General features: G+C 37.8%; 1 protein-coding gene across 1 annotated transcript in view; it reads right to left on the bottom strand.

The window, feature by feature from the left end:
* Positions 1-14,941, bottom strand: part of ranbp9 (RAN binding protein 9) — a 30,275-nt gene extending 15,334 nt beyond the window's left edge. Inside the window, exons 1-5 of the mRNA XM_080907631.1 lie at positions 14,298-14,941; positions 10,863-10,974; positions 7,869-7,921; positions 3,153-3,320; positions 1,869-1,891 (exon numbers count right to left, since the gene is read on the bottom strand). Coding sequence (XP_080763757.1) covers positions 1,869-1,891; positions 3,153-3,320; positions 7,869-7,921; positions 10,863-10,974; positions 14,298-14,514 — 573 coding nt within the window. The 5' untranslated portion in view covers positions 14,515-14,941. The remainder of the gene's footprint in view (positions 1-1,868; positions 1,892-3,152; positions 3,321-7,868; positions 7,922-10,862; positions 10,975-14,297) is intronic.
* Positions 14,942-19,875: the final 4,934 nt, after the last annotated feature.

The following is a 19,875-nucleotide window of genomic DNA, read 5'->3' as shown; positions in this document are numbered from 1 at the left end:
TAAACTTTTTTAGAGTTAGATTTAGGCTAGGAGTTGGGAATAACACCGCTGATAACAGCCCACATAAGAACAGCAGTACAAAGCTGTGTGTGTCTCTCACAGTTGTCTTTGTCATGGTTCAATAACCAGAAAGGTCAGCTGCGTCGAGGTGACGCACTTCACTGCACAGCTCTGGAGGAACATGAATGTCTGGCTCACATCCAAGTCTGTTTGGCTGCTCAATGGATTATTGTTTTAGCTAAGACTCTTATTTTTCTTCTTCAATAACAGCCGGCACCCGTTTTCATTTGCTACCAACCAAGCAACAAGTGTCTCCCTAAACATCCCAACTTTGGTAACGTATGCATGAATCCCACTGGAATCAAGACCCAGTGGGTGTGGGAGTCGTTCACATAACGAAGAATAGGAGCTGACCGTGTCGCCTTGTTAAGAAACAAAGGAGTACTCAAAACTCTGGTTCCATTTGAAAAAGTAGGCCATTATTCTCAAGTCTAGCTCCATACTGTTGGACATTCTTGGTGCAGCTCCTTAGGCAAAACAAACAAAACAAAAGCAACAAAACATTTTAGCTCCTCCCCCTTTGGGGCAAACCATTTGTGGTTTGCTGCTGCTTACAAACGGAAGTTTTAAACAGCAGGAGGTTGGGGCTTCTGTGCTCACAGCTGTGTGCCTGAGATGGCAATATTACAGTTATCTCCTCTGTCTGACACAATACACAGCAAATAGTAGAAAAAAAACAAAAACAAACCCCCTTTAAAACAAAAAAGAAGCATGAGCATTTGGCTCATACACTGTAAATAGTTTTTAAACTTTCAAGCTGTTTTCCCCACTAAATGAAAGTGGAAAATGTGTCAACATGACTCTGATGGAAGATCTGGATCAAACAGCAAGTTTACAGCAGCTTAAAAAAAAAAACATTTTTTTATTTTTTTAAATACTTTCTTCAGACATTTATTAAGCAGCTACTTTGAAGCATTATCAAATTAACTGTCACCAGGAGTGAACTCTGTGAGGGAAAAAAAAACAAAAACAAACAAACAAAAAACACAGCTTATAAAGTTTGCTGACTTTGTTTTAAAAAGCTTCTTTCTACTTTGAGAGACGTCCCTGAGATTTAAATTTAGGAGTCTTCCATTTAATTTTATTGGTCCAACCAATAAAATAATTAGATAATGAAATCAGTGCCACATAAGAAGCATTTTATACACAGTAAAGATATTCCTGCTAATATCAATTTATATAATTTTTTAAAAACTGTGCTTTGTTTTGCCGTTTTTCAATTTTTCTACGTTCTACTTTTCTCCCCCACATTTCAAGGCCTACAACCTGCACTAGATGCTTTACTAATGTAACTCTGTTCATCCATTTGTGGAAAAAAAAATGAAACCATAGTACAAAAAGTGTTATATAAAGCAGTTTACTGTGTCAAACACCTGACAACTTTGAGTTAAAGCCTCCTAATAAATGTGAACCTCTGAACTTCATAACGTAAATACAGAAAGTACACTTCATTTGCTTTAAACACATAATAAATTCTTAATAGAGAACACTCAAGTGTCTGTTTATGGTTGGATAAAGCCAAAGAAACTTTAGCCAAAGGTTACACAGACACCACAATCACTACAGATGTGACAGAAGAAGAAAGGCCTTCCAGTTTGACAGTGTTTGAGAAAAGCTGACGGTGTGTTCGGAGCTCCCGAGTTTTCCAGCCTCTAATCCATTTTGCATGATTAAACATTTTGACTGCAGTGGACATTCTGCAGGAAATGACACATTTAATTTCCATAAATAGCATCATCTCCTACAGCTGTGCTAATTATGGAAAAGATTACTTTACAACAAAGAGTGAAGAAAATCTCAGTACTTACTGGTAGGTCTGTGAAGGCAATACCTGCAGAGGAAGAGAGAAACAGTCAGCATGAAGAACAAGAGTACTTTCCATTTCTGCACACAGCGTGAGGCCACAGTTCGTGTGTTTACATGTGCTGAGGTAATCTGGTTACGGTCATCTTGCTGCAGTTCATAAATGTCACATAAGCGAGAAAGACCGTCTCCCCAACAGATTTAACTGTGAACCCGGTCTTCTAATCATGAAGGAAATTATCACTAAAGCATTATCTAAAAAATACAAATTTGATGTAATTTTTAAATTATACAAAGTATTGCAAAGCCTTCACATTAAAAGCTTTTTGACAGATTTGCTGGATGCTTATATTATGAAGAACATACATACATATAAATATATGTTTACATTGCTTTTACTATCGAGCTTTGTAACATTTCTTTGCTGTGCAGTAAAGTGGAAAAAATAATTTAAAACAAAAAAAGAGCAAAAAACATCAGAGACATTTAATTAACAAAGAATGATTATTTAAAACAACAACAACAACAACAAGACAATTCATAGAAACATGCAAAACTTAAAAAAAAAAAAAAAAGCAATATATCACAAGCTGGACTTGCTGCAGTGGCCTCTTGTTTTGTGTTTGGCTCAGTAACAACTTCTGTGAAACTATTACAGCCGTGTTTGTAAAATGAGCTTACATCATGGCAAAGTTTCTCCTCAGAAAATATTAAATTTTCCAATCCCTTTGTGAGAAATAAATAACTACACAAATGTAATCAAAGTTCCTTTGGAAGTCTCCAACTACAAAGCTTTGGTGAGCGGGGTATAAAAGGGACATAAGTGACCCAATCCTCCATCTACCGCAGCTTCTGGTCAGAGTAACCATCCAGCTTACAGTAGCGCGACAGGACAGAAGCAAGACTACTTTCAAAAGCTGCAGTTCAAGGTGCTGCAGGCTGAGATCCTTTTGGGGAAGGAGGGGAATAATATTACAGTCCAACAAAAACCTGGCCAGTGAGCCAGCCATTAGGGGAAAGATAAGACAGGAAGAGCTGGAGCTAACTGGTTAGCAGCACTTGAACTTTCAAAACACAAGTGGGCAAGCAGTGGGAAAAATATAGTGGACAAGCGCGATTGCCAACTATTTATTTAAAAAAACAAAACTGTTACTCATCTCTCTCTTATTGAGAGAAATGCCATCTCTGTTTAAACATTGATAAAAAATATATTGGAAACACTGCAGTCCTTCTGCAACTTAATACACAGACCACTGCATGGCAGCATTATTGGGTATTATTTTCTGTACCTAGGCTGTGGCCATTCTTTGTGTAGAAGCAGGTGTTGTTGATGAGGTTAACACAGCAGCCAATCACATCGCCTGTTGTAAACGTGGGTCCATAAGGTTGCCCGGTGCCAGACGAGCAGAAGGAGTGGCCGTCATCTCCATGGTAACCATAAGAGTGCTTGTCCCAACCTGCAGCGATGCAAATGAAAAGTGTGAGAACATGAGGTGAAAAAGTGTTAAAACGCAGCAATTGTTTGAATCTCAGACTCAACACAGAAACACAAAGACAAACACGGACAGACACACACAGCCCATAGGAGGGCTGAATGATAATGGTCAGTCTCACAATATGAATATTCCTACAAACCCACATTAAAAGGTACAGTGCTGTAAAATAATGATATACTTTGCAGCTGATTATTCACACAGAGAAACTTCTTATGGTTGAACACAGTTGTGGGTTAGTTATAGGCAAAGCCTATACACAACTTTACACACACCTCCTCACATGTTGTAGCTTTTACCTGTCACCAAGGGCCAGCGTTACAAACAGTGAGCTCCTCCTACATGTGCTACATGTCAGTATTTATTTACTTATTTATTTGTTTTTAGAAAACCTAAAGCAATACGTCAGTTTAAATTACTCAGCTCTAGGGTCAGAAGTACAATGTGGCCCCTATAAGTATTGTAAATATGACTGAACTAGAAGCATACTGGCACTGATGACACGGGAGATCAAAAAACACAACATAATGTTTTCAAAATTTGTTTTGTGACAAATCACACCAAAAGCTACGCTACTGAGGAGGACAACAGTGCTGTGAGCAGGCCGCCAAAATGGTTCGAACGCAGTGTGATTAAACCGGAGAGGCAGCGTCAAAACCTTTATGAAGTAATCTTGCCACTCAGCAGCAATCTTAAAATCCCTCTGGGAACATATTTACGAAGTGTTATTTAAATTACACTTCAATATTAATGGTCACACGTGTAGAATCATCAGTAAAGTCTGATTTAAATACATGCCCTAAAATATGGTCATAAAAGGATTTTCATCTTTGCTTTGGCAGCGTTCTCCCAGATTTCAAGTGGGATTCTCTGAGTGCTGACTCTTTTTTTTTTAATCTAATTATTAGATTTCCTCAAATAAGACATGAAATAAAAGCTGTCAAACAACAAAATAGCTGGACCAAGCTGTTTTGTATCTGCTGAAAGTTAAACCCAACTCTAACATTTGTGAGTATTTACAGACATTTCCCTATCACCAAACTTTATTAGGCCAGAAATTCGCATGTTAAGTCTAAAAATAGACATGTGACGTCATAATTCCAACGCTTCAGTAAACGCTGGTGTAATATCATGACCTGGATCAAGAATCACACAGTGCTGAGAGCAGTAGAGCTGAAATATCCTCACTTAAAACAGAAAAAAGGCAGATGTATGTGTCCACACCTTCACCCACAGCCCTGTACCGTGAGCCAGCAAGCACAAACCTGCAAGATTCAATGCCTTGCTCAAGGACACTATGAGAACTGAACCTGGGGAATCGGTATTCTCAATCAGTGGAACAGCTTGCTGTTGCTTTCATGCTGACTGCAGAAAGACATAGCTCATTCAGTTTCTTCCAGAAAACTGGATGTACTCCCAGAATTGGGAGATTTTTGTGTGGCATTTTTAACCTTCAATTCTTTGTTTTGTTTAACCTTCTGCAGACTGCAGGCCATTTTTGATGTGATGCCCCTTATTTCACTGAAAATAAATATTTTTTTGTATTGAGCATAAAATGGAAGAAAGAAAATTACTGATGGTTTAATGTGAACAGAATACCTGTGTGTATTAAAACCTGGAGTACTCTGTGTTTGCACAGTACTTGTTTCTCAGGGAGACTTAAGGGGATGCAGCCTTTGCTGCAGCACACAGGACTTTGGGGCTGTTTTAACATTAGAAACCATGTGGCAGGATCCAGTGAGTTACTGTCGAGCAGCAGGATTAATCCTGCCGTTTCCACAGTCATCACTGCAGGACAGTACTCAACTCAGCAGCACTCTGGCATCAGTTCTTCACAATAGTTGGGTTGCGGTCACGTGGTTCTGATGACGTGCGGAGGCAGCGCGATTTTTGAGTGGAGGGCGGAAGTAAACATGGAGGACACTGTGGAGAGTCAGGAGAGCAGCTATTGTGCAACTTTAGACCCCGTTTCTCGGGAGAGATATAAACAGATAGTTAAAAAATATATCGGACGTGATCCGTATTCTTTGAAAATGTCCGAATACACCACAGAAGTAAAGGATTTGCCTACTATCGAGGCTGTGGATATCACCAACTACTTGGTCCTCCAGACTTCTTACTACACTAGGCAGCAAATGAAAGCTTTCAAGAGTCTGGAGGCGTACAATTTTTTTGTCAGCGGGTGGGTCCACAACCTTGGAACAAAACGTCTCCGTGATGGATACAGTTTGGTGTTTGCAAGGGTGAGTGTTTGTTCTTATATTGCTTTATCTTAAACACGCTAACAGTTAGCGGTAGCGGCTTTAACGTCAACAAACATGCCACATCCTTAGGACTTCGTTAGAGTGACAGTTGTTTGTTTCAAGGTAAACCATTCTCAGCGGTCTAACGAGACACCTCTGAAGACTTGGGTAATTGCAAAGGAGGATGGAGAAGTGATTGCAGCTCATTGCAATTGTATGGCAGGGTTAGTAGCCTAATTAAGTAGGCTCAAATCCGGGCTCTCAGCCGTCTGTTGCATATCCAAAATCGCCTCTGCACATCGATGCTGTTCTGCCTTAAGCTTCATTCTTTTCTCTCGTTTGAGAACTGATTCCGATCTGGGTTTTCGTTCGTAGCCGAGATTGACCGTCGGAGCCCAGTCCTCCGACTCTTCGTCATCCAAAGCACTTGGGCAGCCTATAGTCCCAATCAAGTCAATATTAGACTACTAACTTAAAAGCACTAAGTAAACGAGAATTTAACGACAACCTAATGCTAATAAGTTCGTTTGCAAACATAACATTACCTCTGACGAAGTGGTCGCTGCAGACACGGGCATTGGCAGACTCTGCTCCTCCCGACTGTAAACGTAAATTTAAAATCCATTTTTTCCTACGTTTTTCGGTTAGAATTTTCCATTTTTCTCCTCTTCGTTGGGCTATTTTTGGTACCCTAAAATACCGTTTATCAGTTTCTCTGGTCGACCTACTGGAGCATCCGTAAACACAACAGGACATAGGCATTTTGCGTACTGTCTGTCTGCGATTTTGCGCTTATCTTTTTCACTTCCGACCGCCAGTCAAATTTCGCGCTTTACGTCGACGTCACGTCTACGTCAAATGAAACCTAGCTATTACTGAGTTTTCATTAGCATCTATCCATCAGCTGAGACTGTGCGGTTGGCACTAGGCCTGCTGTTATCTTTGTGTGAAGAGACTGGAGCTCCTGGGTGGGTCCAGCTTTCAAACTGGTGGTGGGGTATCTGGGGTCCTGTTTGGCCTGATAACCTCAGGGGAGCGTAGGGTTGACGTCTGCAGCGTCCAATTAATGATGATATTCATGACATTTTATTGTACCATCAACATTCACTACCTCATGTGTTGGTTTCTGACTTCACTAAAACATTGAAGCAGCTCAAAAAAATCCAAAACAACAACTTTATTACACCTAATTGCACAAGTGTTTAAAAAAAAGTTCTTGTTCCAACAATCATGGATACGAGTTAATGATTGAGTGCATACACTGAGAATGCTTTTAAGCACAACACTTGTGTAATCAACAGACAACGAAAAAAAAAAAATACTGGAAGGGAGCATGACAAAGGTCAAACATCACCTTAGGATATACTGATTACACAGTGATAATCTTAAACTTTCCACCCACCAGAGGCCTGTGCTTCGCAGAAAACTGTGAGGTTAGCGAGGGGGGGGGGGCAACATGTCCTCCACAGCCTCACAGGAAAAATATATTTATATGAATAAATAATTACAAATATAAAATAAAAATTTCAGCTACTGATCGTGTTTATTCATAGGCTGGTGTTTATGTTGGTAATATCTGCTTTTGTATAATTTATGAGCTTTTAAATAATTAGTTAACAGACTTATTTCTTATGACATCCTTTTTGGCAGTTTCATCAAAGTTAAGATGCTTTAGGCCACTATGAGCAAACTAACGAGAAATCTTCATTTAGCCACTTTCGATATGCCGACACAACACCTTGGCCTGAACTATACATAAAAGCTCAGTAGAGTATTCATCCTTGCTCCTCACTCAAGAGCTACACAACACATTACTGAGATCTCTGGATATAAACCCTTTGGCTTGTCCTGACAGGTATCAATTCTCAACATATGAACTTAGCTTCAATTTTTCCATGCTGGTTGCAACCAATTTCAATTTTATTTCATTTTTCTATAAGCCTTTGTATAGCAACATAATCCTAAAACAGGTTGACTAAAACGTTAAAGCCTTGTTGACCTTATAGAAGATTTCCCAGTAAGCCTACGTAAGGATCTGAATTGTGTTTTTTATATTACTTGTTTTTCTTTTTTCTTTTTTTTCTCAAACTAACAACCACAATGAACAGACTCAGTCACGGCTCCAACCAGTTTATCCAAATCTAATCTCTAGTAGTTATGTTCAGACAAGATGACACCCACAGAAATCCCAGACATATCTAGTGTAGAATATAACAGATAAAGACACCAAAAGACAGCAGCAACAAATGCACAAAATATGTCAACTTACCAGGGAGTCTGTTCATGTTTACACCCTGAGCTGAGAGGCCGATACCCATGTACCTGTAGGACAGACAGGCGAGAGTTAAGCTGTGCGTTTATGCAGAAAGAGACTGAAGAAGCCATTTTACACATGTAAGCTGAAGTCAATCATACCACAGACAGACATGGCTCATGTCAAGCTACATTCAACACGGTAAACACCAATTTCTCACATACGTAATCTCTTCAAAATGGTGTCTGTCTAATTAGGTTAATGTCATTTATTTTTTAATAATTTAAGTTCATGACAAGGGCTACCATAACATTGTTCAATGAGGGCAAAAGCTAACATTAATGTGGTTATTGATGAGTAACAGAAATTATTACAATTCAATGTCATGGGATTGTAAATGTAGTCACCAGATCTGAAGTTAAAAAAAAAAAAAAAAAAAAAAAAGAAAGAAAAAAAAAACATAGAACATTTCATTTAGTAATGAAGAGAATGAAGCTGCCACTGATTTATATATCAAGTTTTTTCATTGCATGGCTGATCTATGCAAAAATTGCAAACCCCTACAAATTTGGCATCCTCAAAAAAGGCTATAAACAAAGGAATATTCAACACACACAATGTAATGAAGTTGTTTTTTTTAATATACACATTTTGTTAACTTAATTGAACATATTATAATTTTGTTTCCCCCAAAAAGATCTACCTTTGTGGTATGAACACCCCCCCCCCCTCCCCCGGCTCATTCTGAGCCAAGAAAACAGATTTAGATGTATTTTTCTGGCACATTTAAAGCAATCATTTACCAAATCCTATTTCTTATATTTGAATTCAAAAATTATTACTTGAAATAATGAAAACAGCAGAATAATCACAAGTTAGTAGAGATGCATGCATTTCTCTCTGATTGTAGTGCTGGAGTGACAGAGTAATTGAGATGTAAAGCAAAGCTGCTAGTCCAACTATGTTCTAAAAACCACTTCTGAAAATGTTTTAAACATTTGAACTTCTGAAACACATATTTATCCTTGTGTGTTCCAAACACCATTATAGAAATTCAGTTAAATGTGAACACTTTTTTACTTATCTGGGGTCAAGCATGACCAACTGGTTACAAACAACCAGGGAATGCCTGATGTCTTACGAATGAACCTGAGGCACTTTGAAGATTTTAATCATGTTCATTATTTTGCGGTCTTCTCGTACGAATTTCTAAAATCCTTTTTGATGTAAAGGACATGTGGTACCTAAACATGATGATGTGTGACTTTTAAGATAATGGATATCCAAAGAATTCATTACAGTTTACAGGCTGGAGTCTTGAACAGTTAGAAAATAATTTCCTAAATATTTTTTATGAAATTATTTAGGAAGTTTTACAAAGACGCTCCCAAACATGGCCATTTAGACCCTTTAAGAATTTTAGGCATGACCCAAAGGAGAATAAAAGGAGAATAAAAATGAATTTAACTGGAGGACATAATTTAAATCATTTCTGATTGAACACAAAACAATGTAAGAGGAAAAAAAAAAATCAGGACTTTCTAGAGAAGAGAAACTGAACTGCTTTATCTCAACCTCCCACTCTCATAGGACCAAACAACAATTACACTCCACAAGGCAAAACGCTGCAGGATTATGGCTCATGTAAACCCAGATTAGACTTGTCACTTATTTGGACTTTATGCTTTCAGCAACTATTCACTTTGTAAAAAAACAACAACAAAAGGTTTATCATTCCCAATGAGAAGTTCATCAGTCATGATAAATGAGTGTCACAGGCATGACTGAGGGAAAACCAAAAAACAACCACAAAACAGAAAAAGCTGTTCTTTCATTTTCTCAACCTCACATGCCTTAGCATTGCTGCATGAGCATTAGTGCACAGCACAAGGGCACTACAAGTTTAATGCCAACATCCTTAAATAAGCACGTCAAGGTGGTGACATTGAGCAGTCCTGGATTATTACTCAAACGTGCAGTTTGCCATTTACATACTGATACATGAACACACCAGCATGCACAGCTGGTAGAGCCAATTTCATTCCTATGACTGTTTGGGGGTTTTTTTCCCCCCAGTGTTCAACTATTTACCCTCTCACCTTGGTCACCTAGTCTCGAACTTATTGCTACATTTACCGATTCCTTTGAGCTGTTCTGCAACTTTAACCATCCAACACCAGGCAAACGGAATAAAGGTTGGATGTACCAACTGTGGGTCCCACACTGGTTTGTGAACGCCTGGTATGAATACTTTGTTTTCACATTTTTGCCGACACCAACTTAGAAAATGTCCCTTTGTGACCACAAGGGTTGCCCCCTGGTGGCCATTAAAAAGAAAGCAGCTTTAAGGCACTTTGACTGGTTTCATTTTCTAGGACCGCAGCGCTGTGCCCATCTTTTATACAGTCTATATGACAACAATATTTGTCACCATGGACTGCATCCTACTTTTAGATGAACAGTTGCCACTACTTCCTCGTGAACACAGCATCTTTCTCTCCTGCTGCAGACATGACTCTCTCTTCGTTTGCTCTGTTCAGAGAAGAGTGAGGAGCAGCATCTGACAATGAGCTGCTTGTGCATTGCTGTAATGAGAGTAGCTTTGCTGAATGGGGCAAAATTGCACTTATTTTTTGGAAGACATTGCAGGCTCTTAATCAGTTTTATATTCAGGCTTGCTATTAAATGTTTTACTCTAAAAGAAGTTTGATCAAATTGGAGGTAATTTTATTGGTTATTATTTGATACACTGAGTGGGCCAGCACACCTAAGAACAAGTTTGTCTCTTCATGGTCCCTCTGCTTATTGCTTTTGTCTAGTTTCAAACAAAAATAACCACAAATATTTTTTTGCATTCTTTTTTTTGCAGTGTTGCAGGTTGCTAGTTTCAAATTTTTTTCGACAGTTTACCTAACCAGCTTATGAACCACTCACTGTCATCTATGAGCCCAAACTATTAACACTGCTGAAAGTAATGTGTATGTCTGGAATGTTTAGGGCTGCTCTTACCCATCTCTGCCTTTACTGATGATCTTCACCTCAAAGTAGTAGACCCCGCAGGCAGCTGGGATAGGGTGGGTGGCCCGCACTGATGCAGCATCTTTGGGTGTTTTTCCATGACCTTTAGGTTGCGGTAAAACACAGAAGTGCGCAGTTAGTACAAATGACTATAGTTCATGAGATACATGTGCTGAGTGCCAAGACGCAGAGGCTTCTCTGCAGTTACTCTGGCTAAGGACCAAATACCACTTTAATTTAAAGCCCAGTTTACGATGTATGTAGGGTTTTTTGCCATGAGAAGCTGTGTAAGGGATTAAATCGCAAAGGCTAGCAATCATTAAGTCGGATCAAAACGTTTGAGAAGCACAAAACTCACCTCACTAGCAGATTTACCCACCAATGAAAAAAAACAAAAAAAAACAACAATTTTTATATATATATATATATATATATATATATATATATATATATATATATATATATATATATATATATATATATATATATATACACACACACACACACACACACACACACACACACACACACACTGAGAAAATAATGTCAGAGTTACTTTGAGATTGGACCAGAAGAGAGCTAAGGACTCTGCAGAGACACTACACTATAAAAATTTTACAACCCAAGTTTGGATCTATAAATAAAACCAGCCTCAAGGAAAATACTGGATGTCCCACTATTTGTCGAGGTGCATATTTTACTTGTAAGTACTGCATAATTTACTTTCCATGGTTACATACTTTCCACATTCAATGGTCTGCCATTACGAATATGTGGATGAACATACTATAAAACATATATAGGTTTGTATCACTATGGCTGAACAATACAGAAATATTATGCTGATATACCAGGTGACATTTTTATAAACACACCTGAGCAAAAGATGTGTCGTTGGTGAGAAGATTGTCACTCCAAACGTCTTAAATCTGAGCGGCTCATAATCTCAGTCTTTAAGGTTAACATGAAGCCACAGTGTAGAGCTATTAACAGCACCATGACGGTTATAAATCACATGTTTACACTGCTGTATGTTACTCAGTAACTGTTTAGTTATTACAATAGATAGTCAAATAAACTGGTTTTATTAATAAGGTTCTAAATATCATTAGAGAGGGAAATTCTCAGTATGCTGCCAACAGAATATCTGACAATATCCAATACATTTACTTAATGGCTGGTTCTTTATATGTAGGATATAAACAATAAACAGCAGCATCATTTGACCTGACTGCCTTCATGTAAAAACAACATACATTTGTAAATGTATGTCTAGACCATAATACAGGCCCTGAGTTTACAGTACAATTTGTCATAATTTAAAGATTTCTTTAAATGCTTTTGTATGTCTTAATAAAGACACTTGGTTACTTATCACAGTTAATTATTTTCTTTCAAATACCCCAGAACCACATTCAAATATAAGGAAATATATACTAGATGTAGATCAAGTGAAGTAAACACCTCACCTCCATTTTACAAATTTTCTACTGGCAATATGGCTCCCAGATTGAAAGAGCAACAGGAAAACACGATCATTAAAATTTTACATGAAACATTAATTTATTAGTCAACTCAATCATTTAATCTTTATAATTATATAAAGTTTAAAGATGATCAGCTTACAAGAACACTTCTGAACCCAGAATTAACAGTGGTTTCCATTTTTGGCAAACACAAGTCTTGAACGTATTCATCTGTAACCAAAATAGCTAAACGATTAGAGTCGGGTAAATGAACCGATCAATAAATTAATCAGTACTGACTAAAAACAAAGACCATGTTAATTATTAAGTGAGATTACAAATAACCTGTATTAATATTATCATTATCATTAATTACAGACATTATTACAGAGCGGTTAATTGGTAACACAGTGTCTACAGAATAATAACTTTTCTTGTGTAGATTTTCTACTGTTCTTTTAAGTATTGTCTGTTATACAAACTTCTGCACAGTAAAGCTGTTTAAAACAGTCTTTGGGTGTGAGGTGTACAAATGTGAATTATATCACTGAGTAACACCAATGCTATTCTCTCTTGCTCTGATGACATTTTTCTGTTATTACTGTATTAACATATGAAACATTATTTTCTCAAATATAGAATTAATGCTTTTGTCCATAAAATGTCAGATAAATGTAATCTTCCAAAACGAAATCTTAACCCACCAAAGAATTATTCATTTTCTAGCCAACTATACCACTAAATATTAGCATTTAACCATGTGAAATGTGAATATGTTTAATTAAAAAAAATTTTTTACATAACTGACATGTCAGTTTGTAAAGTATTTGCTATTTTACATTACAATGTATTTTACATTTCTGGTAGGCCTTGGGACACAGCTGACATTTAGTTTCAGTAGAACTCACAGAACAATCTTTTCAGAGGGTTTTATATGAGAATTTATATTTGGAATTGGAACCAAAACCCATCTAACTAAACTCAAAGGGTTTCCATTTACAACTATGGCATTCTGTTAAAACATGGTTAATCACAGAAGGCCTGAATTTTAGAGCTTAACACTGCTGTTAGAATAAACTGTTCAGTAAGTGGAGAATTGCTCCCTGGAGGTCAGTACATGTAAAAGTTTTACAGTGTTTGAATGTTAAAGTTGCAGCTGCTGTAAGAAATTCAGGTGGATTTGTTGCACAAAGGCAGAACATTCTAGTTGCAACAAGGAAGCGTGTGTGCAGAGGGCCAGACAGACACAGAATAGCAGTACACACCCAGGAAGCAGTTGCACCTTTTTTAAAAAAAAAACAAAACAACAACAACACACTAGCCTTTTCTTGTAGGCCTGCACCAGAAAATAAAAAAAGAAAAGAAAGAGAAAAAGCCCTCTAGATAGAAACTAGTCCAACTATCTCTGCATATCGTATCAACACTAGCCACTTCACTGGAAGCCTAGCAGAGCCTCTGACCGGGATAATCACGATATTTGACACAGCATTTCCTGACAATTAATAATAAATAAAATAATGTTACATTAGCCTAACAGAGGGTTGTCAAGCTCTGGTTCATTTTGGATAACACTGAACGTTGTAATTTTGGCACCCAAACCATCAGATGTAATTTGGCTAAGGATGTTTTTTAAAAATATATATTTCACAAGAGAGTTGGCCAGGTTGTCTGTCGTGAAAGCTTCCCGGTGACTATAAATGGAGCTGACGAGCTGTCTCACAAGGTAGCAGGAAAGCTAACAAGCTAGTAGGTCAATTTTGGCTGTGGCTACACCTCGCCAGCTGGTCGGGTTGCAAGATGTCCTCTGTCTTGTTGTTGGTGAAGCTGCTAGCTTAGCAGACTTTGTTTTTAGCCTCAACGGCAGTTGGCTTTGATCCGCTAACCGTCAAGCTAAGCTAACATGTCGTTAGCATTTGGTAACACAAGTACAAAAATTCCCGATTAAGGGTTTCTGTCATACCTTTATAGTGTACACGGAGGTTGTTCTGAGACAGTCCGATGTAGCTGAACTTGTCCTTCGGGCTCCAGGATCGGGGAAGTGGAGTCTCGTTTTCGTTAACGGCCGGATAGAGCCGTCGGAGCCGTTGATTGAGCTCCTTTTCCTGCTCGTTCAGAGCCGAGTCTCCGTGGACAACTACCGACATCAGAAACCCACCGCCGGATGACTGTCCAGACATGGCTACGACACGAGTTTTAGTAAACTGGCTTGTCAGCAACAAGCCAGAGCCACTTGTGTCCGTCAGTGTCAAGTTTTAAAGGGGAGTTAGCAAAGCTAGCAAGCTAGGAGGCTAAGCTAATTGGCTTCGCTGGTTGTTGCAGAGGCAGCCAGAGCTGGTTAGCCGAGCAGCTAACCTGGCTAACGCGTTTAGCTTGGCCAGCAAAGGCGAAGCGATCGCTGAAAATGACTCAGGTTGACATTAGGTCTGACTAAAACACAAATAGAAACAAGAGGATGAGACTGCCCCACGGGATCTGAGCAAAGAAGTAAAAAAAAAAAAAAAACAGGGAGCTAGTCGGTGCTGGGGGCAAAGTAACTACTAACGTTAGCCTAGACGGATCGACAAAGTATGATGAGCTCGGCTAGCCTCGATCTTTTGTTTGTTGTCGGAGCATTATCCGCTGATCTGATTGGCTGAAAACAGCTCCACTCACTTCCTATGGGAATGTGAAGAAAATACACAGAATGAGCTAAAAACTATCTTATCAGTAGATTACAAGGTTAACACTGTCAGCAAGTCTTCATGATTATTGTCATCATCATTGTTTTCAGTTTTTAAGCTCTATCATTATTATTACATTTTAATTATTGATGTTTATAAACTAGATTTACACTTAATTATATGTCTTTCTTTTTAATATCCTATAACAGTGTAAGGTGAAAAATCTATATGGTCTTATTTGTGGAAGTTTTTTTTTTTCTTTTATCTACCACTTACTAACTTAACCATATCCACTACTTTGGGTATAAGCCAGAATACCCAGAGAGAACCCACAAAGACACAGGGAGAACATGCAGGAGAACATACATAGAACATACAGGAGAGGCAGGAAAGGCTGGATTTGAACACAAGGTGCAGGTGCTAACCACCCTTTGAAGGCATCACTTATTTCGGTTTTAATAATATAAACAAGCATACAAGCAGCTTTTGGCAACCAAATGAAGGAAGAACTCTTGTTTAACAAAAAAGAGACTTCAAGCCAGGCTTGGGGAAGGGCAGCTATCTGTGGTGATCAAGTAGGGGGACTGATGGAAAGGAAATCCAGAAAAGAGGAGCATGGAGAGATCATAAGTGACAAAAAAAGCTACTTTCAGCTGCACCATATTCAAAAGTGGTCACCATGGCCAATTGCACTGCATGATTGATTGGGCCATGGTGGCTACCAAATACCCAGAACACCAAAGGGGGGTCTTGTCAGGACTCCTGGTTCAGTTCACCTTGCATTTCCTCATGGAATCAAACCAGGTATCTTACACTTGTTTGTCAAACATGTACACCACTCCACTACGGAACCACATGAATAAAAAACCCCAGTCCTCCAGAAACCCTACTCTATAACATTAGAAGCATTTCTCTCACTTGAAGGATTTTCAGAGAGCTTATAGAGAAGCTTGATAATAATTAATTACAGTAGTTCAGTGTGTAAGTAACATATCTATAGATGTGCCTTCTTCTAGTTTATTAACAGTGTACTGCACATTAATTGCATTTTTATTTTTGCCTGCAGTCTCACACATGTTGACAGCCAGGGGGTTATTGGTGCTAATCTTATTTAATTTGCCAATTTTTTAAATATTAATTGACATCTAATTACTACATCATATCAATGACTGTTTGCTTCATTAAAATACATTTATTTGTTTATATAGATTTTTTGTACTGTGAACGAGACTGAACCCGTATTACTTTATAAAAGATGTTTTATTAAATACTTGTTAACATGAAGAAGTTTATTAAATCAAATTGCTCTTATGTTCAGTTTACATCTCTGTATTTCTATTTTTGCTAGACTGTAAACAGTGATGCCCCGGTGATACATATTGGTAGCCTCACTGGGCAGAAGTTAAACATAATTACAGCACATGTAACTTGCACACAGTAACTGAATGCAACATGTAGTCGATTGCACAGGTAATAAAAGTGGAGTAAAGGTTGATACTAATGATTCTACGTTTAGGGTATAAACAAAAAGTTCAAAATCTTGATTAAGGTCGGAGTGAGTTGCATTTTTTACCAAATCCCTTTCACCAACCCCGGCCTCCACTAGGTACAAGTGTCTTTTCCTTCTCTGAAAAAATATTAGCACTTTCTTCAGAGTTTACTGTGCTTCATGTAGTAACTAACTGTTAAATAAACACGAATTTAATGTGCAATGTGTACTATGAATTTATCAGGTAAATTTAAAGACGACCTCTTACCATTTGCGTTGCTATTTTGCAGTGTTTTCCTGTTGTGAGAAAATGTTATGGGCTAATCAGGGAGGTGGTTGGAATGGATGGTGGCTGTACAAATACAGGCCGAGACAGTGAGGGGTAATTATGTAGCCGATGTTTAAGGAAAGGTGGTTTTTAAATTTAGTGTTAATAAAGTTGTATCTTATGATTAATGTGGACTTTTTATGTAATAATTTTTCCCTAAACTTGTATTTTTTAAAGGGCCTATAAACATTACAGTACATAGTATTTAGCATCAGAGTTTTGAACTTTAAACTGACATGCAGCTAATCAAATTACCTATTAATTAACAGAGAATATTTTTGTCTGGGGCCTCTCTGTGTAGTTCAGCACTAATCCAGCCCTGTTAGTTGATATTTTAATAGTTAAATTAAAGGAAACCAGCTCAGTCAAAACACACACAGACAGAAAGTAAAAAAACAACTGCGCAATAATACATAATTCATGCCTGCCCGTGAACTAAAAACAGTTGTTTTAAAGATCGTGTTTTGTCTTGTTTGTGTTTCCAGCAGCTCTGATCACTGTTATAAACGAAAAGGGTTTTTTGTTTTGTTTTGTTTTGTTTTGTTTGGCTCACATGGTCTGTGAATGTCCCTCGCGCCAACATGTGGGAATGTTCGTTGCATCACTAAAAAGGAATCTGAAATGATGTTACGCTCCCTGTAGGGAAGCAGTTGCTCACATTCACATCCCCTGGAAAACACACACATTAGGCCTTGGCTGTTTATCATCAGCAAGACGTGTGCTGTAGAAGCAGAATGGGTACAAATTGTGCTGGGAACAGCTCCTCAGTGTCTTAAACAAATGAATGAATAAATAATAGTGCAACAGAAATGAAAGCTCGGATTTGAAACCATTGGTGGAAAATGTATTCATCTATAAACTGAAGCTCTTTATTCTATCCTAATAATTTTTTTTAGAGAGGGATATTTTCTGTTCTCATCTTATATTCAGCAGCTCAAACACGAAAAGGCTAATGACACATCAATGCAGTATAAACCAGGATCATAGCAAAATAAGCTATAAAAACAGTTTGTACAAGCAAAGTATTTTAAATCAACAGCAACCTTTTACAGAAATAATGATTTTCACACATTGAGAATCTCTGGTTGGTGTGTCCTTTTGAACGATATTAAACCAGGAAGTGAAACTGATTAAGAGTCTCTTTTCCAGAATTCACCAGAACCCCCGAAAGTAAAAACAAAACTCCACACAGAAGGGCTCTGGTGGGATTGACCCTCTTCCTTCCTCTTCTACTGAGCCACAGCAAGGCTTAGCTTCAGTGCTTTTTTTATAATTTAATTCTGTATTTATCCATTACAATATTCCATATTGATCACATTTTAGTTTGTACTGATTTTACATGAAAAAGTTCTGGGTGTTGCAAAATAAAGAGGAATAAAACTGACAGAAAATAAAGAATAAAAGTTTCTAAAAAGCAATTCAGAGCAGAATAATCAAATAAAGTGGTATTTAAAGCTCGCTTTCTAACCAATGGTGACGCTGTAGAGCGATGTAATAAAGCCCCTGTTTTTATGCATATATATACGTCACAATATGCTGTTTATGCTTCTCCACTAATCACATGAATTAAAACGCATAATTAAAATTTATGATTTTGTAGAAGTTAACACACTCACTTGATATGTGGAAGGTTGCTGGTTCAATTCCAGCTGCAGGCACCCTTTGGAGTTGTGACAGGAATGCCACCTGGTGCCAAATCCACCTGTTCAACTGCTTATGCAAATATCTAATTAACCAATCGTTCAGCTCAACAGATTTAAACTTTAACATGTGGTCAAGACAACGTCTGATTGACAATACTGCAACATTCAGATGAGAAGGTCAGAATTTGGTGTAAACAACTGGATAAGTAGAAGAAAATGGATGGATGGAACATAATAACATGGATGCCTTATCAACGGTTCAGGGAGAACTGTTGATACAAGAACCAGGAGATTCTCATCATGCGGCAACGGCATGATGCCATCATGTCAATATGGACTAAAATCTGTGAGAAGAAGTTCCAACATCTTGCTCAGTTTATGCCAAGGTAGATCTGAAGACAAAAACTAGTCTAACCGAGTACAAGATAAAATAATGAGTAATTTGGTAGTCAATTTGGCACCTTTTAAAAGGTTTGTATTTGTATTATTATATTAAGGTAAAACAAAAAATGCCATCAGAGGTTAAAGACTATTTTAATAAGCCACAAACGATAGCAGTACAATGTTATTCATCTCATACTCATTTATCAGCTTGTGTTTGACTTTGCTCTCTCAGTCAGTTATCTCTCCAGACGTCTCCGCTCCAGACAATAGCAAGTAAGCATGAAAACATGACTGTTAATTTGACTTTCAAACTTACAGTGTAAACACTGCTGTTACATTTGCACCAAAATCTTAAACAACAATCTGAGCTGGTCTGAAGCAGATTCTAACTGTTTTAATTGACAGAGATGTTCTGTCAGTTATCAGTCACTCCATTAGCTGACATCTTTTTGCAAGGATTAACAGCCTGAATAAAGACACTGGAAATAAAGACTTTTGCAAGGACAGGACATCCAGCAAAACCTCAGCAGTGAAGGTGGATGTTGGGGTGGATGGTCACAGCACCCTCTGGTGGCTCAGACTAATAATACAGTACTCTGTGAATAGACGTTAACAGCAGAGATCCCACGTCTTTAAAAAAAACCCCACTAGCTTAATGTTTGACTAATTATATCAGCTAGATCCTGCTTTTCCCTCCAATGTTAGTTATCAGCAAACATTATTATTATTATGCCTCCTTTTATTCTATTTGAGGGAATTAATCATTTTAGCTGGCAGGGCTTTAATCGGAACAAAATGATTTGTCCCTCTGACACAAGCAATGAGTGTGTTTAAGATCAAATCTAAGATCTCAGAGACAACGTTTAAGAGCTCTGCTGCTGATCTGCAGGTTGCATATTATATCTCTATTAAAGGTACCTATTGTGTTTTTCTCATGTTCTTTCAGATATGTACTGCTACACTGGCAGATGCTCGTGCCTAAACATGGCCAAATTTTCAAATGATGATGTTAGTCATGTGAAAGTAATCCCAAT

The sequence above is a fragment of the Rhamphochromis sp. 'chilingali' genome, assembly GCF_963969265.1.
Source record: "Rhamphochromis sp. 'chilingali' genome assembly, chromosome: 16".
Taxonomy (NCBI): Eukaryota; Metazoa; Chordata; class Actinopteri; order Cichliformes; family Cichlidae; genus Rhamphochromis; species Rhamphochromis sp. 'chilingali'.
Note: the sequence above shows the minus strand (reverse complement) of the source record. Positions and strands in the feature narration are given on the sequence as shown.